Source organism: Dendronephthya gigantea, unplaced genomic scaffold, assembly GCF_004324835.1.
Source record: "Dendronephthya gigantea isolate DGI-Jeju-01 unplaced genomic scaffold, DenGig_1.0 000028F, whole genome shotgun sequence".
NCBI classification, from domain to species: domain Eukaryota; kingdom Metazoa; phylum Cnidaria; class Anthozoa; order Malacalcyonacea; family Nephtheidae; genus Dendronephthya; species Dendronephthya gigantea.
Window position 1 is genome coordinate 1,544,230 of NW_021163038.1, and position 22,781 is coordinate 1,567,010.

The following is a 22,781-nucleotide window of genomic DNA, read 5'->3' on the forward strand; positions in this document are numbered from 1 at the left end:
CAGGCTTAGCGAAGCCAATCAGATCGCAGGACAGTTATATATACAGCGAGATTCGAGAACTGTACATTGGTTCTGTGAGGGCATGCAGCAATCTATGCATGGTCAGTTGTATATATAAGACTGAATACCTATATTTTGCAAAGTATGCGTTGGGCAAAATTCTGTCACCAAAAACTACCTTTTCGTGTACGAGCGACTAAGCTTTTGAAAAACTTTACTTTTGTGTTGAAATTTCGAGACAGTAAAAAAGAAACTGATTTGAAAACTACAAAAACTCGAAAGCATTTGGCATTAATTTGCCGGGCAAATAAATAGGATTTGTTTTACCTTCAAATGGAGGAGTATCTTAAAACACCCCAACATTTGGGGTCAAGTATTTCGGCTATAGAAACTTTATATAATCTAATTTGGGTTTAGGAATACGTAGCAGTTTTATCTACAGTAACCACTCCAGTTGATAGGTTAGAGTTCACTGGGTTTAACATCGGCTTTCATCGGTTAAGTGACGAATAGATTTGACTAAAAGAAGATCATTTTCAGCGGCTGTAGCAATGGGAGGAACTCCTCTAAAAGACTAAATACGACAAAATAGTGTTAAAGATACTCAATATCTCCGATTCTTTTTGTCCTTATACGGGCAATGGTATACGAAAAAACTTTCAACATCAACTCGCAACGCAACAATGTTTTGAAAAAGGTTTATGCGTCAAATGTGATATATATGAGCTAGTTTGTAACACAGAAATTGTTTTGGAAACAAGTTGAAAGTTTATGAGCTGTTTTTATTCCACACAACATTGTTGTTTAGATTTTTGCTTATTGTTGCGTCGCAAGTTGATGTTGAAAGTTGTTTCGTGTAACAATAACATTACCTTACAATGAGAGGATAGGGCGAGTGAAGAACTAGCTTGTGAGGTGGGGGGGGGGGAATTCTAGAGGGCAGAGATGTGGGTGAGAGGGAGGAAGGACAAAGTTAAGTGTTCCGTTAATCACAACAGATCTAACTTTAAGGAAACGAAATATTTGATCGCTTAAAGACTTTGATCTCCTGTTGAATTCAATATCTTACATTCTCTCCTTCTTAAACGGTGTTTAAACCAGGGTCCTGTGGTTGGAAAGACGTTTAGCTTAAACGGTGGATAAGTTCAAAATGGAAATCAGAATAATCTATTTATTGAACAACTGAGCTGAAATATTTCGAGTTTAATTTTCAAAGGAAGTACATATTTAATGCAAAAGATGTAGGTTCAGTCGTTTACAAGATGTACGAGAGTGCTTTTAAACTTTGGCTTATCCACCGTTTAAGCTAAACGCCTTTCGAGCAACCTTGCCCGGAGTACTAACGTGTTCCATGGCTTCAATTAACATGTATTACGGACAAGTGGAACATATTATCTCCTATCAAAAAGAGCATGCGACATCTCTATCAGCATATACACAGCCAGACAGTCGGTCGAGCAAAACCATTGATCAATAAAAGGATCCATTGTATCAGGCTGTCTAATCTCCCTTTAATCTACTGCGATTCTATATCGGATTAAAAAGCAATTACCCTTTTTCTTTATTGCGAGCAGCGAGCTGTTTCCAGTGAAGTACAGGCTGGATGGCGTGGAGCAGTTCTGTGTAAATATTACAAGTGGTTTTTGTTGAAAACGACCGTGTAAGTATTGCATTTGAAAGGTAACTCTGTGTCATACATGGAATATAATTGTTTTTAGTCAGTTTGCTGCGAAAGAAGCTGCCGACAATTTAATGAACAGTGTTAAACAAGCCGCAAATTTACTGCCGATAATGAGTTTAAAATTTTTGCAGTTTAACGCTGGACAATGCAAATGTTTTCTTGGAGAAAATGTACCCTTGCAAAGCTTTCCGTCCGTAAACTTGGATTGGAAGCTATGTTGTTATACATGTCCCGTGCTTTATCCTCGAAAAAATACTCACAATGATCGGCTTGTGCGGTTTTTGGATGCAAATGTGTTTTGCAAAGACAGATAACACTCCCCCAAGGTTTTGTAAGCCACGAGACGAATTTAATATAAAATATACTTGCTGAGAAAACAGTCTGAATTCTAATTACCAAAGCAGTGCTCATAAAAAGTTAGCGTTCGTTATGAAATCGCGATGAATTATTGAACATCTTTTTCAGACATCGTCTCGTTTAACCGCGTGTGTTTTTGCTAAAGAAACGCTGCTGAAGATATCTCAGGATTTTTAGAGGCATACAGAAGCTGAGGGCTTTGTTAAGATCTTACGTTGACAGTCATATCGTATAGCACGATGCCTTTGCCAAAACCACCAAGAAAGAAAAGCTTGGAAAATGTAAGTTTATACAAAGTTAATCTATGTTATGTTTATTTATTTGGTCAACCGAGAACTCAATAAATACTGGAATGATAACTGCTAAGTCAAGACAGAAATTAATCGTGAAACTGGCGAAGATAATTCACCGTATGTTCCAGCTTTTTTTTGTTGCTTTTGCACGGTATCCAATAACAAATCAATTTGTCCATGAAATCGTACTATTTTGACACAGTGGCGTAGCCAGAACTATAATTGGGGGCCCATATTCATATATCCATCATACGCAGGATTAATTTCTTTTCAAATCAATTGTCTTTACAGTCTGTTAACATGAATATATGAATATGCCTCCCCCACAATTATCGATGCTGGCTACGCCACTGTTTTGACGTCGTTAAAATCCAATTATAAATGGCACAAAATTTTTGGGTCTTGAACAACTCGGAGCCGAAATTCTACCATTCACCGCACCCTTTGAACGCACCCCTATTTATTTGCTCGATTTGGAATAATTAAAAAAATATTCCGCTAATTACACATAAATTAGGATAAATCATTTAACCAATCAGAAGTCAGAAGCGGCTGGCCGATCCCAGGATGGGCCTTTTACCCGGGAACGAGGTTGGCCATATTCGAGTTGTTATTTCAGTGTTAATATAGAGTTCAAAGGGTCAAATTAATTTTCTCAAATTAATTCTCGACATTTCGACATAAGCTTAAATACAGCGCGGGTGAGGGCTTCAAAGCTGATTCCGCTGGCCAGTAAAGGCGACAATGGACTGGTCCGATTTATATATTAAACACGGACGAATGATCCATCTGACAGATCATCTTTCTAAAGTATAAATACACGACAAACTATCTAGACGAACTACGTGGACGAATATGTCAAACGAAACAGAATCCCAGTATACATATATGATCAGTGATAATTAACCATTTACTCAGTATTAACAACTCATTATACAATGTTTTTGCTTAATGTTTTTGTTTGTTTACATGATCCCGCTTAACCGGGATTAAACAAAGCTGAGATGACTTTGGGGTATTGAAATGAGCGAATAACATGATCCTGGAAGTTGTGTAGTCATACTGACAATAGCATGCACTTCGTTTGTTTCATAAAGGCTTATTTCAATACCTCAAAATCATCTCATGCTTTGTTAAACCTCAGCTGGTAACCAGGGTTCATAATATCATATGTCCTATCCAGTCGGTAGCACCTAAAGAAAATGTGACAATAGGTTGATAAGATAATGACCTCGATCGTTAGACTTTATTATGTATACCCGAGATTATTTGAATACATTCGACATTTTTCGCGCAAAAGGCTTTTTGTGTTTGGATCAAAAACGGCAGCCAACCGGAACGAATTGTCCACAGACAAATAACACAACTACGCTTCACGCGAAAAAAATCGCTAGTGTTAGTCAGGTTTGCAGCAGACAGCAGTGATTTTAAGAAGACAACAGTCATTTTCAGAAGCAGCAACAGTGATTTTCAGTTGATAAAAATTGCTTGAGAGGCGCCATTAAAGGTTATTTATTATCGTGTTACGAAGAGTCAGTGCAACGGTTTACTGAGAGTTGATGCTCGGAGTAAAATGATGAATGCTCAATTCATAAAGGTAAAAAAATTAGACATTTTGTATAGCTAGCTATAACATAACTGCCGTGTTGGGTGTGATATCCACGGGTTGTAAGTCATAACATGGGTTGTATATATAGATATATATGTGTTATTCACAGCTGTATGTGCATGATAACGGGCTGCATGCACGCGAGAAACCGCAGGGTGTGGTGCATAGCGAAAATATCCATTTGATTTTGCAATAATATCAACGCAATCTTCCGTATCAAGGCAGATCATAATTGAGCAAGCACGAAAGCTTTTAAATCATGCGGCAAACTTTATTTTAAAATTTTCATATTATACAATTAAATACCTCAACGAATTCACAATTGATTGATAAAGAAACCTAAATTCTGCAATTTAATCTCACTTTAGTTACTCAATTAATAATGATTTTAAATCACGTACGCATAATTTCAAATTCACAGATCCATTCTTCTTTTTAAGAACGTACTAAGAATTTATACTTTAGACCTACAATACCTCCTCTTGCTAGCGAGAGGTCTGTAAGATATTAAAATGCATTAGAGGTCGTTATAGAGGTGGCGTACGTGACCGTAAACTTGGCAAGGTTGAAATCAAGTTCAGGTTAGGAATTTGCATGACTATATTTAACTTTAATGATGTTTACTGATGGTTGGATAAAACCGAGTGTCAATTAATTTGGAAAAAAGACGAAATGAAAAGCATTATATTTTTAAACTTATATTTCTTTATAAAAAGTGCAATGCTTTTGTTGTCAATGCAGAATAGTTTCACGGGCAGAATATTATTTTTTAAAATCGTAAATATATCTGAGTTATCTTCACAATCGACGATACCAGATGTGGAAAATATGGACTGCTTGTCACGTGGAATGACTTGCGCTTTAGACTAATTTCTTATTTCAGCGAAAAAGGGCATTTTCTGAAAGAGCTTACTAAAATTAGTAAAATTGCCAAGTTTGGCTGCTAATTGTTGTAAATTACGGAAAATATAGCCATGCGAAGTTGTCGATTTTTGTATACTTTTGTATTACGGCCGGAAGTTTGTAACTAAATTAGTTACAAATTTCCACACGTAATACAAAAGTATACAAAATATGCCAACTTCGCATGGCTATATTTTCCGTATTTTACCAAATTTCACAGCCAAACTTTGCATTTAGCTGTGGTAATTTATTTTCTTCTTATTACTTCGATCAAAAACTCAGTCTAAAGCGCAAGTCGTCCATTATTTGTCTGTGAAATCTCTTTACAATTTTCGACAGACCTCTGCGTTAAACCAAGATACTTAATGCCTTGTTAGATCAGACACTCAATTGACCGCTTACGGGCTTTGGGTACGAGATTTCGCATTGAGATGCTAAGCGTATTTTCAACCGTAAACCATTTTATGCAATAAATAAATAACCTAGTAGTTATTTATTTAACATAGTACGTTCACACAATCACATAATCATATCTCATGAAAAGTAGACCAACGACTTTTTTTTGTAGCTATTATCGTTTAGTAGTTGATGCGTGGTGTAATTGACTCTCGTATTCAGTCTAAAAGACTAACCTGTAAGCTGGTTACCAGGCCCCAGCACTGTCGCCTGTCTTCTGAAAAGCGCGCGAAAAAATTCGTATTCTATAATTTCAACTCCGTTCTTGTTTCTATTCCACCTTGGTTTGTCAGTTTGTGTAATTGATACGTTGAGCAAGCCTATATCTCAATTAAATATTCAAACGGCATTCAATTCACGATCCCCGCCAAGTGTATCAATTGTTAATCAGTTCCACCGTAAAATAAGTATGTTTTCCACCGTAGTTTTTTTTTAAAAATATATATCGACATGATTGAATTAACATGAAGTATGTCAACAGCATTTATAACAACAACACCAACATATATAGTTTCTCACCAGAACAGCATGCCACATTCAGTATCAACCTTCGTTTAGTATATGTATATGCTGGTTCAAACGTGCAGTTCGACGGGCTTTTTTAAGATCAGAGTTTTCTTGATAATCAAAACATTTGTGAAACGGCAGTATTATGGTTTCCTTAATCTCGTATGTGGTTTTCGCGGCGTGTTCCTGACGACCGATATGCTGTGCAAACAAAGATCAATTAATTAGGAATAATTTGACGCATGAATTTAGAATATAGCTGACGAAGGCTTTCCGAGTTTCGAAGTAGTAAAGTTGTTTCATTCTAAATAGAGCTTTGATGCAGTTTCATTCAGCAAACGGCTGGTTATATTGTCAAAAGACACTGCACTTGAGTTTTGCCAAGCGGACACGGTAGCAGTAGTCTCCGTTCATAGTTTTTGTGTAAACAGTGTTTGACGTAAGGCGACGAAATCGTTTATTGTAACATAATACTGTCAACAGGGGTAATTAGTCCTACAATCCTATTATTTGCATCCTCATTGAATTACCTTGATCGAAGACGAAGCCTTAAAGCTGTTATAAAATGTTATATTACAATTGTACCTTATTGCGAATGCACTGGTAATTTTAACACTCTTATATGTTGTAAACAATTGAACTTAATTCTCAAATGTTTCATGTGTAGTTGTATAAAACACTATTATTGTATTCGTGTCGAAAAACTTTTCGTCCGTTGTAAATGATAATATGCACATACTTTTCTTTCGACCCTGTTAACAGTAGAGTTAAGCGAAACGGACTGCGTACAATCGGTCTCTGGGAATTACAAAAATATTAATATCATATTTGGGTCTCGTTCATCTACTGCAAGTCTGCAATTGCGTGTCGCCGAGTTATGCGTACTACTTTCATAGAACGATATTCACGTAATCTAAAATGAAATCAAATATCATCTATGACTATTGTAATGTATTAGGCAATGCTAATAGCAACCGCATTGACGAATGCACGTTAAAAGGTATTATATATCTCTAGAGGTTGGGCAACTGAAATTCTCCAAATCAAACATGATTATTAATAAAATAATTATATCAAAAATCTTGGACAAAGAAAATTGAAAACGTGATTAATGTTTCCAACAATTCAATGACAGTCTGACAATATACCGGTGTAGAGTTGCTACAGCTGTACAAAGTGAGTTTTTCATGGCTTCATATGATACGCATTTACCCTGAAATTTGATTGATAAATGCAACTTCGACAACAGAAACAAGCGAATCTCGGCAAGTAATCGCTAAAAAATCCAATTGCTTTGTCTTTGAATCGACAAGAAAATTGCTGGTTTAAAAAAAGGTTTGTATCTACACTGGCGTACTAATTTGTTGCAAACGTTTTGGATACATATATTAGTAGCAATAGTATTTTTATTAATTCATCTTCGAAAATTTACGGATGTGATAATATTGTATATGGAATAATAATATTCCCGCCACGACAAACGCTTTCTCAATCCAGAAAATGCACGAGTTCATTACTGCGTGAACAGAAAGTTCACGGAATTCTACACTGGCACTGCAATGATGAGTCATCTCGTGAATGACGTCCCTATGACGAGACTCGTGAGAGTCTCATTATACAGCACTAATGGTCGTCGCTCTAAGAGCTCCTTGAACTTCAGGCGGTTTTCAACTGCATATTATAGCTGTAGGCTAAACATTTCGACCAAACGAAAATTTTTGCTTGAATTTGTTTTCAATTGTGAGCGGCAAAGGGTAACCGCTGCGGTCGAATTCTCACAATAGAAAAGAAAGAGGCGAAGAATTTCGTTTGATGTAAAATTTCGGCGTAGTGGAAACCGGTTCTTAACCGAACGAAGTTTTTCGTCTGATTTTTTGATCGATCGAAAAATTCCGCCTAGTGGAAAACCGGTTTTACGAGTATAGGCCAGATCATTCCAGCTCTCACGTCGCGAGAGCGTTGAAGTGGATACTGAACACACAAAACAAATTACGGTTCATTCCAACTCCTATGGCTATACGCACTAGTTCATTTCTCGGAAAAGTTCTTATCACGAAAGAAGTTTAAAATGTCGCTATAATAAAAATTTTGTGGGCGTTTTGTGTTCGGTCGCTGTTGTGATGGATATTTCTACGCGTGTGCAGTTAAAAATGACCTTTAGAAATGAGAGAATAAGGGCGAACTTACATTCGGACTATTTCTCATCGGTTAAAAATGCATGATTTATAAACGTTTAAAATTATCGTCGCAAAGAACTGTTTCGAAGTTCCATACATGGAGATGCCGCCATTTTTAATATGATAGCGATTTTAAATATAAATATTATAAATAGCGCTATCAATTAGAATATCTAGCAATAAACCCAATCAGATTTCCGAGCGTGCTTCGAAGGTTTGTGTCTGCACGAATATCGGAACAAACTGTCATTGCTGGGAAGCCAATTAAGTTCGTTTTATTTAAATTCCTTCAAAAAGCCATTATCAATAATCCTGTTAATGAGTCTTTTCGACAAGCCAATTGTTTATTTATACCCTAAATACATCGAGATATCGGTTTGATACTTATCTGCAATCTCTGTACCTTTTAAAAAAGGAAAAACAAATAGAATCGTACAGGAACCACCAATATAAGCGACAAAGAAATTAACGCGAAGTCCACGCATTTCATCTCGTGTTTTTTTTACGAAGAAAAGCACATCTGTAGGAACGAGACACGCTTGAAACTACACGAGTCGGTACTTCGTTTATACAGCAGCTGCTTATTAGTCGGAAACGATTTTCGTGTTTGCTTAACTCTTAGCAATTTAAATGAATAGGAATCTGGGAGAACAAAGGCGTGGGATTGAATACAAATTCGTGATACAACAGTCATTAATTGCCTTACCGTAAACCGCAGTATAACGATTTTGATGAAATTTTGCGAGTCGCGCGCAGGTGCAAGGCGAGATGTTTGACCAGATTTACGTGTAGTTGATGGAAACATTTACGGAAGCCGAACGCAAATCAGTCACAACAGAGATACGATTGCTCAAAGGCCCTTGAAATAAAACCAGAGTTCGCGGGCAAAAAACCCAAAGTAACTCTCCGTCAACACGAACACCAGAGCGCCCCGGTGGTTTGAAGGTAAGTTGAAGACCTATAGAATTTTGCCAACTCCGTATTTTATCAACTTAATAACATCGTAACCAAAGGTTTTCCAACACGCTGTGATTCCAGGATAAACAATGCAGAGAATATAAATATGATTATACTGTATATGGAGAATACTGACTTATGAAATGTTCTTCCTATAATTATAATAAAGCGCAAAGGATATTTCCATCATGTTATAAAATGATGGATGGGGGAAAATGTGTATAAGGAATGCATGGAAGCGCGCTTTCATAAACAAAATTCGATAAATGATCGAGAAGTCATGTAAGTTTACACGCCCTAGGGCAAATATGATGAAACATTTTTCGTCTATTTTGATATCGCAAACTGTACTTCTTAGATGAAACTTCATGGGATAGTCACTTCCCAAGAAACAACGTTCTTCGCTATTCACTAAGTCTTATAGTAGATGAAATATAGTTATAAATATAAGAGTTGCTACCACGCCAGAGGCCAAACCCGATTCTATCCTGTGGCTATGATCTTGGGACAATAACCGATTTTTTTTCGCGATGGTACATGCATTATAGAACAATTGAAAATATACTTTTCCATTCCTTTTGTCTATTTAGTTGGGTATGTGATTGCAATTATTGATTACCGGCCGCGGTGAATTGTTACGGTGCATGTTCGCGCAGGTTGGGGTGTTTTTAGGGGGTACAGCGTACACAGCTTGATCACTCGTCACCCCATTGTTGTGCCTCAAAATTTCAAAGTGCAGAAAGTAAACAACTCCATTGGACATAACTTGCATATAGTTTCAATGCATTTCCTACTGCGATAGCTATAACAACCTAGTGGACACTTCAAGCGAATCTACTACAACTACAATTTTATATCATAATTTCATATTTCGCATTTTGCAGGATGAGAGATTCCAGGATAAACAATGCAGAGAATATAAATATGATAACTGTCTATGAAATAATGACTTATGAAATGTTCTTGCTATATATAATTAAGCGCAAAGGAAATAGTTCATGTTATAAAATGATGGGAGAAAATGTCTATATGGGAAATGCATTACAGCGTATTTGTGTAAATTTTTACTATCATATATTACTTCCATATAGCATATCGCTCCGGCGCAGTTTTAAAACAATGTAACACTTGTAACAGCAGTATTTAATATGCTGAACTGTCTTAAACGTTGTCGCTTGCAAAGCTAAGAACGCTTCGACGAAAGCGCGCTTGCATGCGGTTTAGTCTTTTTTAACACGAAACGCAAGAGAAAATTCAGCCCTCGTTTGACCCAGATTGCAGAAAATGGGAAAAAACCCAAGTATATATATTGCATTAACATTGTCATCAGTTTATCAATTTATCAATATTAAAAGATGCGCAAACCAAAACCACTTAATTGATATACAAATTCATTCGTAATTCCAGGGCGAATGTCTAATGACGCACGCTAAAAATTAAAACGCGGAAACGCCCTGAAAGTATAGGGGGTCTTAGGTGTCAAATCAGAACGTTTTTGCGCGCGTTTAGCGATGTCCGCTAAATAAAACTCTTAGATTAAAAAGTTCATCGTAAAATATGCGTTCCCATAGCTGTGAGTTCCACTTAATATACAAAAATAAAAAAATCTGTAGATTATTATAGGCAGTAATGTAACTCCTCTTGTAAATGTCCATAAACTTTCTTAAGGCGGATGTGTACTCAACATAAAGCCTAGCTGAGGATCTATTGATTTATATAAATCATGCTTGCATGACGGCTATAGAATAGATGGAAAATTTACATGAACGCCAAATTAATCTAATTGTTCTGCTTGATCCCCTGATCTGTTTGTTTGCCGAGGGAAAAAAGCGTTTGGCAAACATTATAAATTGCTTATGGCGAGATTATTGGATCATCTGCGTTTTTTTGCGAGTGATAAACGCCTTAATGGACGTCGCGACAAGGAATTTAACTATTTATGGGATTCGGAAGACTTTTAGTGCGCTTGTTTAGCAAACAATGTTAATAGCTCTCATTGAAACTAATGGGAAAGGCGCACACACGCCTTTTATTAAAAAAAGCGGCTGAGGTACGCCATGCACTGAGTTTAAGAGCTGCTTTCCACCGTCGTGTTTTTTGCAGTCGTACGTACACGTGCGTTAGAGTTTAAAATCACTTAAATGATACTTATAGAGTTTATGATTGAACACATGCTTAAAGTTGGATTCTGTTGACGATTTGCATGGTGCGTTTTTTCTGCAACAAGATGCCCGCTAGGCATTAACCTCGCGTGGCTCCACCAGCATACCCTCACCCAATTATAGAAAACTTACAAGCCACATAGCTGAAATAATTTGTAAAAGAATCGAAGCTAAGCTATATCGTCTTCATCGATTTATCGAACGTTGCTCCGTCGACTGTCGAGCATATGCGATCGCAGGGCGCATGCGCTACCCGATCGTTTCCCGCAATGCCCGATCGTTGGGTACGCCCGCGAGGTGTTGTAAATTTCTCGACCCAATAGGAAAATAACGCTACTGGATTTAAGACCTCGCTGTGCTTACGCACGCGAGGTAATAAAATCAATTATAAAACAACTTGGAAGGTTTTAAACTTTTACGTACGTGCAAAAAACGTGACAACGGAAAGCAACGCTAACGCACTGTTACCCAGTCCTCTCAGTGGCGTAGCCATGCAGCCTGACGATTTAGTCCCGCGATGTAAATTTCGAGTTATTATAATTATTCATGTCTTTAGAAACCTATTGTTTTCTTATAGTCAGTGAACACCAAAATATTAGCATAGCGGGACAAATCGACAGGCTGGCTACGCTACTGAGTCCTCTTGTTCTACGGCCATATAAGGTGGCTCGAAACAGTATATTTAGTCGCACTCTTGCGCGTGGAAACATTAATAACCTCACGATATTTGTCTAGTTTTATTTTCGAACGCACTGCCAAAACCAGCGAGAAACATAAACATAAATGCTGCTATCGGAATCAGAACAATCAGAACAGCATGCGCGACGCGTGTTTGTTTCACGTGATGCGTGTTTTGGACTCGACCAGTATCCCGGGTGTCTTATACGATTCAGCCATATAATAAACAGATTATGGACCTTGCTTGTTCGATCTTGCTCCTTCGTCGCTCAGTCCATACTAAAAAGCCTCGGTCTGATATTTCACAGTACAGACCTACAGAGTACACAGTACAGATATATATATATATATATATATATATATATATATATATATATTAATATATATATATATATATATATATAAAATGTCGAAGACAAAATAACGTCTGGCTTGTCGCGTTATTATTGTAAATCGATTTTGCGTTTAGGCAAACGGGTTTGACTGATTTGCGTTGAAAAATGGTATACTTTTTGAATTGAAATCTGCTATATCAACATATAATCTTACAGATATGCCGAATGGACTCATTGTATAGGATATCAGTCAGTCGATGATGAAATAAATTAATTATTGCACGTAGAAATCCGCAGCGTGCTGGGTGATGCTGCTCGACAGTCGACATGCAGGGAATGCCGACATTAAATTGTCGATAAGTAACAGCAAAGGTTTTTTCAAATACAAACTATCTTGGGGAGAAATTAATTGATTTTAAGTTAACATGCAGACTTGACTTACATTCAAAACATTCTCGCATTCAAAACCAACTATTTTACTGCCCTAAGTTATAACTATGCCGCTCTTACACAGCAGTTAAGAAGATTTAAATGAATGTCACGGCCTTCTTATAAATAAGTAGCTACATGCAGACTACAGATGAATGTACAAACCTATGTCATCCGATTATGGGTCGATGCATTAAGCACGGTCGACGACAAAAGAGAAATGAGCAAAAACCTTTCATCATATTCTTGAAGATCAGACTATAAAAATGACTGTTGTAAAAAAGAGTCTGCTAAAGAGTCTTTGCACATGCACTAGGTCACAGTAGGCATCTAAAGGACAAATTTAACCTTTCTAAAAATGCTCGAAAAGCGATAAAATTTCATCTTTGGGACCAACAATTATTAAAAAGAATCTTTGATTTAGGAATACTAAGATTTAATCAAAGTTAAGCAAACAACGGCCGATTTTAAAACGATTGAAAAAAACACTATCCGGCTTTCATACAACCGGTCCCTGGTGAATTACGGGACTCGTAGCTATATATAGTGCTTTCTCAGACATATTTCTCAGACACTCAAAGCGAAGTGTTCACAGCAAGGCGCCAATTGAAAATACATGTTCTAGAAGATTTTACGAGGAACTGTATTGCTCGTACCTATTAATGAAGCCGGATATATATGTGTAACAATAATTGTTTCTGAAATATTTAATTCACTGTAATAACATATTCGAATTGACAATTACTTTTTTTATATCATAATTTCATATTTCGCATTTTGAAGGCTGAGAGACAGTCGGGTCGTTCTTAGCTTCGCAAGCGACGACGTTTAAGACGGTTCAGCATATTAAATACTGCTGTCACATGTGTTGCATTGTTTTAAAACTGCGCCACAGCGATATGCTATATGGAAGTAATATATACTAGCAGTAATCACAGATTAGTGATGTGCGTTCGGAATGTGTTGATTTCGGTTAACGATCATTAACAAAAATGTTAACATTAAACGTCACAGGCTCACAGCGTATGTGATTCAAAAGGTTACCCGCAAAGTGAGCAATATACTGATGAGTAATTAACAACAAAATGTCAAAGTAGAGCGAGCACATGGTCTCCAGTTACTATGACGACACATCAGAACGAGGCAAATCTGACATCGCAAATCTCGATATGACACGGCTAGGAAGCGTTCTCCTTCGTCGAACGCAATTAGTAAAAATTTACACAAATTCGCTTCAATGAGCTATGTTTAGCCTTTTCTAACATGAAACGCAAGAAAGCCTTTCAGGCAGAAGAGACATTGTCATCAGTTTATCAATATTAAAAGATGCGCAAACCAAAACCACTTAATTAATTGATATACAAATTCATTCTTAATTCCAGCACGAATGTCTAATGACGCACGCTAAATTAAAACGCGGGAACGCCCTGAGGGTCTAGGGTGTCTTAGGTGTCAAATCAGAACGTTTTTGCGCGCGTTTACAACTACATAATTATTCAGTGCATAATATTCAAGTTGACTCATTCAAAAGAGATGTAAGAGTGTTATATAATCTTGACTTATCCACCGTTTAAGATAAACGAGCTTGATACAAACGGCCCCTGCGTGATTGCTCGACAGGGAATGCCAACATTAAACTGCCGATAAGTATCAGCAAATGTTTTTTCAAACAATACAATACAGACTATCGTGGGAAGAAATGAATTGATCTCTTGAGGCAATATCGAATAACCGGCCCCAGATCTTAAGTCAACATGCAGACTTTATTTTGCTGCCCTTGGTTACCTCTGCTGCACGTACATGCAGGTGCTAAGAAGATTTAAATTAATGGCACGACCTCTTATAAGTACCAGACTACAGATGAATGCCTATATCATCCGATTATATGAGTCGATCCATTAAGCACGGTCGACAACAAAAGAGAAATGAGCAAAAACCTTTCATCATCTTTGAAGATCAGGCTCAAAAATGACTGTTTGTAAAGAGTTAAAGAGAGTCTGCTAAAGAGTGTTTGCACACTACGTCACAGTAGGCATCTAAAGGACAAATTTACATAGCATAAATTTCTCGCGTCGTGTAAATCTCTGGTGAATTACAGAACTCGTAGCTATATATAGACTATTATAGTGCTTTCTCAGACATGTTGTTTTCTCAGGCAGATAAATTTTTAGCGCTCGGAAGTCTTTTTACCAACGCACGGAGCCACCTGAGGAACAAAGAAATTGTAACGACGGTGCAATGGTCTATATATATATATATACAATTATCGTGTTTGCATGCGCTTGTGAGAATAATCGCTCATTTTTGCTAACCGCAACCTTAAGGTATCACATTTCTAAATACAACACGAAAGACCCGGAATTTGAACGAAAACTTTTAGAGAGTTTTTGTTGATGATTTAGTTTCGGAAGAGAGGACACACGAAAGGCATACGCGTTGTATAAAAAGCCAAAGATAGGGGCAAAGCTGGGGTTTAAGCTAAGGAAATGGCTGACTAACGATAAAATATTGAGAGAGGAAATAGCAGAAAATGAAAGAGTAGATTCGAATCATCCGCATACTTCTGACGTAAAGCCAACCGTAGTTTGCGAAGAGAGCTATGCCAAACAAACATTAGGCACAGCATCCAAGTTAAGTGGCGGACATGAGAAGGTTGTGGTTCTTGCATGGGACGTTGAGAGTGACAAATTCTTATTCGAATTTTCAAAGCTCGCAGAGGCGACTAAAAATACCACCCTTACTAAACGCAACCTACTTAGGGGCTGTTCACATGAGCCCGGTTACCCGAGATTCACCGAAGCGTGAGATGATTTTGAGGTATTGAAATGAGCAGATAACATGATCCTGGCAGTCGTATAATCACCACAACAATAGCATGTGCTTGTTTGGTGTCATAAAGACTTATTTCAATACCTCAAAGTCCTCTCACGCTTCGTTGAATCTCGGGTAACCGGGCTCATGTAAACAGCTCCTAAGTTTACTGGCAAGTCAATTCGACCCATTAGGATGGATAGGGCCCATTATCATACGCATGAAATGCTGTTTCAAGATTGTTGTAAAGAAGATATTGAATGGGACGCAAATTTAGAGGGACCCCATAAGCGTGCGTGGGAGGATATAGTTAAGAGGAAATTAGGATTAGCAGATGTGTTTATACACATCCAAAGCGGGTAATCCGCCGATGCGATCTACATGGGTTTGGAGACGCAAGCACAAAGGGTTATTGCGCAGTTGTGTATTTGGTATACGTTACTGACGAGGGCACATGTACGACAATGCTTACTTTAAATGCAGAGTAGCACCATTGAAATTACAAACTATACCAAGGTTAGAGTTAATGTCAGCAAGGATTTTGGCACAACTCATGAATACTGTGTCAACAGCTATGGGGCATAATGTAGAATTCAGCAATATAAGGTATTGGCTAGATAGTAAGACTACCCTATGTTGGATTGAAAACAGGGGGGAGTGGAAACAATTTGTTAGGCACCGGGTGAATGAAATATTGAAATTAACAAACAAAAGAGATTGGGGGTACTGCCCCAGCAGAGAAAACCCTGCAGATTTAGGTTCAAGAGGAATGTTTGGTTCCAACCTAAAACACGAAACGCTTTGGTGGAACGGTCCCCCATGGTTAAGTCAGGATGACAGTAAAGGCTAGTTTCCACTCAGGGAAAATCTGTTTTGGATCGGAACGGACAGGAAAATTTCCTTTGTCGGTGAGTTCTCAGGCGGCGTTTATACAAAGGAAACTTTCCTGTTCTGTTCGATCCAAAGGATAATTTTCCTGAGTGGAAACTAGCCTTAAATGGCCCCAGACAGAGACAATTTTAGACACGACTGAAAGTAATAGTGAGAAAAAGGTTGGGGATATTAGTTCGTTGGTTGTTGAAACTTCAACACCAGGCGATATTTCGCATGTCATAAATATAAGTAGGTACAGTTCGCTAAGAAAGCTTGTGCGCATTACAGCGTTAGTGTCACGATTCGTTAATAAGCTGAAAGGCCGGAAAGAATTAAAGGGGAGTAATAAGGTATCGACACAGGAGGAATTTGCCACTTTACATCTAAGTCGAGGAGAATTGGTCAGCGCAGAATATGCGTGGGTTAAATCAGCCCAGGTAGATTTAAGAAAACAAAATAATTTTGATCAACTCAAAAAGTCATCAAACGTAGTTGAAGACGAGAAGAAGATGCTTAGGTGCATAGGAAGGCTGGGAAATTCCGACTTAGAAGAATGCGCCCGCAAACCATTGATTTTTCCAAAGGAACACGCATTTACTCGATTAATTATTGAAGATTGTCATATTAAGGTACACCATAGTGGGCTTAGAGGATCGTTAGCGGAGTTACGTTCAAGGTATTGGGTGCCGAAGGGAAGGAAGGCAAGCCGTAAAGAAACAAATTAATAAGTGTGTCGTATGTAAGAGAATGGGAAGTAAGTCTTACAGTAATCCACCCACAGCTTCTTTACTCGAATTTCGAGTTAGAGAAACCTTTCCGTTCTTTAAAATAGGGATAGATTTTGCCGGACCACTGTACGTAAAGCGTAAAAAAGGAGAAATAGAGAAAGTATACATCACTTGCTGCGTGACGCGCGCAGTTCACTTAGAATTGGTCGAAGATTTATCCTCACAAACCTTTCGAAGAGCACTTGGACGATTTTCAAGTAGGCGCGGAACGCCAGCGTTGTTATTGCCAAGTAGAAAGTTATGTTAGATTTGTTTGTGAAGTAAAAGATTGTTTTTGCCAACATTATGTTGAAACGGACGATGGACTTAACAAGATAACGCAGAAATGCTCCCTTGAGGGCGAATGAGAACGGAACTGCAAATTGTACGCGCCAAAAGGGAGTCACCAGTTGTTATAAATAGAGAGCTAAATTGTATGAGCGAGAGATTGAGATTGTGAACAGATTGTGAGTAGATCGTTAATAGATTGTTGATTAGAACCGAAGATTGAATGTAATCAGATAGAGAATTAAACGTGAATAAACGAAAATACGAAAGATACAGTCCCTTGAATTAGAACCAGCGTGTGCGAGCTTCCCTGAACGCGATGGTGGGCAAAGTTCGCGAAAGTCACGTTGCACTAATGATTTGCAGTTCGCCAAATAAAAAAACCTAAATCAGTTTGCTGATTATAACGTGCAGGTAATATGGCTGCTACAATAGCATCCAGTCATCCTAAAAAAATGACCTCGAACAAGATAAGAAAATGTGGGCACATTAATGACGAACTTCTGGTAGGTTTTCATAATTCATTATACTAATTAGTCGATTCCGAAAATTCAAGTCATCAAAGTTTTTGGAATTTTATTCAAAACACGAAACAAACTGGGCTCACCTTTGGCATTCGAGAATAATACGCCATGAGAGCCCAATGCATGCCTAAAACATTTGCATGACTGAGGAAACGAAGTCGATCTGAATACGCAGTTAGTTATAGTTAGTTACATTGCACATGACATATATCGATCCTTAAAATCATCAATCATTACACGAATAATGAATAAGGTTTAGAATATTGTTAACAATGTTAAGTACAGCAGTTTTTATTAAACAAAACTTAGCTTAAAGTGGTAGTCAAGTCCGTTCTGCGCATAGGTTCTGCTCATAACAAGTGAGGATCTAGCTCTGATGTGATTTGAACATCCCCAATCGCGCAGCCATTACATGTGTTAACAGCTGAGTAAAATGTCGAGCCAGGAGTTAAACTATTCTCTGATCAAGCGCTTACTTTTGTTCAATGTGTAAATATAAAAACTGCATGGGTCGCGGCCTAAACGACCAGCTTTATTTTCATTCATTCGTGGTTTTTATCATCCTTTCGGCACTCATACAGCACTCGGACAGCAAATTCAAAATGGAGAATTTTTTTTCGAAAGTTTTTTACCTATCAGGGTGGGTAATACCTGCTTCCTGTATCAATACGATAATCTTAAATTATCATCATGAATATAATCGCACTTTATTTACACTTGCAGACATCATGTTAATTCTAGATATAGACCCGACTATATAAAGCACGTCTTTAGAAACATGCTATTTGCCTATCTGCATAGTTTTGTTGTTGTGAACGAACGGGCAAAGTGGTATACCTTTAGATCTGTTATATCAACGTATTATCATCTTGCCTTAATATCTTGTAAATTTGACGTCATACTAAAAGCATATCGCAGTATTCGCAGAACCAGTTCAAATTTCGAAAAAGACGATTATCACGACAGAATTCCGTGTCGCTCGTCAAATCGTGGCGAGATTATTGGATCATCTGCGTTTTTTTGCGAGTGATAAACGCTTTAATGGACGTCGCGACAAGAATTTTTAACTATTTATGGGCTTCGGAAGACCTTTAGTGCGCTTGTTTAGCAAACAATGTTAATAGCTCTCATTGAAACTAATGGAAAATCTGCACACGCCTTTTATTAAAAAAAGCGGCTGAGGTACGCCATGCACTGAGTTTAATCGTTGTGTTTTTTGCTCGTACGCATACCCGCGCGTATAAGTTTAAAATCACTTAAAGGCGCTGTTACACTATGCAATTTTCCTTGCAACTTGCCGGCAATGCAATTATAATTTCGAGGGATGTTAATTAGTAAAGAGTGTTCGAAATGCTAAGAAAACGTTAGCAGATCGTGAGAAATGTTCGTATTTGTCAACTTTAGATGCCTCAGGAGTGAAATTGCATTGCAAGTTGCAAGGAAAGTTGCCATGGTGTAACACCGCCTTAAATGATAATGATGAGTTTTTTCTGCAATAAAATTAATTTTAAAACAACTTGGAAGGTTTTAAACTTTTACGTACGTGCAAAAAACGCGACAGTGGAAAGTAACCCTAACGCACTGTTACGAATGCAGTCCTCTTGTTCTACGGTCATTTAACTTGGAAATATTTTCAACACGTGAAATGAAATAACTAAGTATTGGGATTGATTTTGCGTTCCTGAATATTTCCCAGGATATTAGTTATGCTTTGCCTAAATAAATAACTCAGCGTTGTAGATGTACGACACTGCAGCAATCCCGGAATATCTTTGCAAAAACCTGCCTTAAAACACACCGGGTCGCAACGGTATATATCATGGCTGTTTACATCACTACATTGAGTATTCAATCCTCATGAAAACCTTAAAATAATATTATATGGCTTTACAAGATACTCTATTCTGATTGGTTGACGAGCGGTCGGTAAAAACCCATATCCGGACCAGTATCCCGGATGTCTCATGCAGTTTAGCCATATAATAAACAGATTATTCACCTCGCTTGTTCGATCTGTACTGTGAAATGTCAGACCGGGGTTTTTTAAATGAGCCGGCCTCGCTCCTTCGTCGCTCGGTCCATACTAAAAAGCCTCGGTCTGATATTTCACGCAGTACAGGGGCCGGATAGCGCTATTTACCGAATAGTGATTTTTTCAACCATTCTAGAAATGCTTGAAGAGCAATAAAATTTTAGCTTTGGAATCCATAATTATTAAATAGGATCCTCAATTTAGGAATACAAAGATCTGATCAAAGTTATACCCAACAATGGGCGATTTGAAAGCGATTGAAAAAAATCAGTATCTGGCTTTCATACAACCGGCCCCAGACCTCACGCTCGGTCAATAATCAGTCAAAAGCGGTATGGAAGTAATTGATCTCTCTCTTCATAATATGAGTTTTGGCGGTAAATAAATATAATAGCTTTAGTTATATGTTTGCATGGGCATATATAATGTATAGTATATTAAATGTCGAAGATTTGCAAAATAACGTCTGCCTTGTCGCGTTATTATTTTAAATCGATTTCGCGTTTAGGCAAATAGGATTTGACTGGTTTGAGTTTAAAAATTGTATACTTTTTGAATTCAATTGTGCTATATCAACATATCATCTTACAGATATGTCGAATGGACTCATTGTATAGGATATAAGTCAGTCGATGATGAAACAAATTGATTATACCACGTGGAAATCCGCAGCGCGTTCTGGGGCCGGTTGTACAAGCCCGTTCAGCTAAATTAAACGGTGGTTAAGTTCAAAGTAGAAAGCAAGTCTACCGTTTTATTCAACAAGCAAACTAAATGTTTTTAACCTTAATACAAAGATACTGTCTACAACTATACATATTCAGTGCACAATATTCAGGTTGACTGATCATTCAAGAGAGATGTAAGAGTGTTATTTAATTTTGACGTACCGCCGTTTAAGATAAACGAGCTGGATACAAGCGGCCCCTGGGTGATTGCTCGACAGGGAATGCCGACATTGAACTGCCGATAAGTATCAGCAAAGGTTTTTTCAAACTATACAATACAGACTATCTCAGGGAGAAATCAATTGATCTCTTGAGCCAATATCGAATAACCAGCCCCAGATGTGTATTCACATACATACAGATTTTAAGTTAACATGCAGTCTTGATTTCCATTCAAAACATTCTCGCATTCAAAACCAACTATTTTACTGCCCTTAGAAGGTTCAAATTAATGGCACGACCTGCTATAAGCACCAGACTACAGGGGCCGGTTGTATGAAAGCCGGATAGAGCTATCCACCGGATAGTGTTTTTTTCAATCGCTTCAAAATCGCCCGTTATTTGCCACAACTTTGATTAAATCTCAGTATTCCTAAATCAAGGATCCTCTTTAATAATTGTTGCTTTCAAGCTGAAATTTTATCGCTTTTCGAGCATTTTTAGAACGGTTGAAAAAATCACTATCCGGTGGATAGCGCTATCCGGCTTTCATACAACCGGCCCCAGATGAATGTCTATATTATCCGATTATATGGATCGATGCATTAACTACGGTGGACAACAAAGGAGAAATGAGCAAAAACCTTCCATTATATTTTTGAAGAAAAATTACACCCTTTTCAGACACATCACAGTAGGCATCTAAAGGACAAAATTGATTTACCTAGCATAAATTCCTGGCGTAAATCTCTGGTGAATTATAGACCTCGTAGCTATATATAGACTATAATAGTGCTTTCTCAGACATATTGTTTTCTCAAGCAGATAAATTTTTAGCGCTTGTAGTAATATCAGGCAATGCCGGAAAAATCGTTGCCAACAGCATTCATTAGACCCGCGAATGGACTTGCTGAATTTTCGCGGTCGACGATGAAATAAGTGAACGAATAAGTGAAAAAGTAACGATGAAATAAGTTAAGAAATACGCAGCACGATTGTTCAAAAGGGAATGCAGACATGAAATTGGCGAGAGGCGACGGCGAATGTTTTTCAAAGTATACAGTACAGACTATCTTGGGGGGAGGGACGATTAATTATCCACTTGAGACAAAGTAATTATTACGATAAAGTCGAACTAAAACAAACAACTTATCTAAAAATATAGCCCGAAAAAATAGCCGAGCACGTTCAAGTCCTTTTAAAAATAAAAAAAAAACAGGCTATGCATGTGCACAAGAGCGTCCTTAAAAATTTTCACTAGCTTTCATCAACTACAAATTTGACATTTTAAAAGTCATATGTATATAGGTAAGTTTACCGAAACAAGTTTTCGCAAGTTCTCATTTCGATTGATATTCTAGGTGAAGTTAATGAGTTCACGGCAACCAGGTATATAATCCATCGCAATTATCGCTACTCTGGTTTAATTAATGAAAGTAGCTATATCCACTACACAAACGTTTTCTCGACACGTCATAAATTTCTATAAACGTTCAAAGTTCCATTATTGTGTTCGGCCGTGCGTATTACACAATAAGACTCCATGCATTTACACTCATTACCAGAAATCTGCGACATGGTGATTTGCATATATACACATAGCAAAAGTACAACACCTAAAATTGTCGTTGCCCTGGATGTTGCCAACTGTTTCCCGACCTCTGGATCAATACAACAGCCGTTTTACAACGCTTTGATGATCGAATTACTTACCTTGTGTGTTTCTACGTTCCGCCAACTGACTGCATGTGTTCAAATGTGTATATACGCTTTGTATGGTTGAACTGCCTTATGAGACTGATAACATTTTTAATGTGCAACTGCAGAAAAAATCCGGACCGTACAGGAAAATTCATATTAGGAATACGAAAGGCAATATATTTAAAAAAATTTCTTGGTATATCAGTACACGTCAATTCATCAACAATCCAAATCGAAATGTTCGTATGAATGTGAGCGATTTTATAAGTTCAGCTGCATATTCTATCCATCTAAAGGTCGGTAAACAGTGCTCCAAGTCAGTGGCTCTGATGTTACGACGTTTTATGTATTTCA

The 22,781-nt window shown here is 37.6% G+C and overlaps 1 protein-coding gene across 3 annotated transcripts in view; it reads left to right on the top strand.

The window, feature by feature from the left end:
- The first annotated feature begins 1,301 nt into the window (after positions 1 to 1,301).
- The window catches only part of LOC114523867 (nitric oxide synthase, brain-like), a 36,635-nt gene continuing 15,155 nt past the window's right edge, over positions 1,302 to 22,781 (top strand). The window contains exons 1-2 of one of the 3 annotated variants that reach the window (XM_028544914.1): positions 1,302 to 1,660; positions 2,147 to 2,319. In XM_028544914.1, the coding sequence (XP_028400715.1) occupies positions 2,278 to 2,319 (42 nt within the window). In that variant the 5' untranslated portion in view covers positions 1,302 to 1,660; positions 2,147 to 2,277. Of the gene's footprint in view, positions 1,661 to 2,146; positions 2,320 to 3,849; positions 3,929 to 8,615; positions 8,929 to 22,781 lie in introns of those variants that run through there. The other 2 variants (XM_028544916.1, XM_028544917.1) reach the window with 2 other exon arrangements.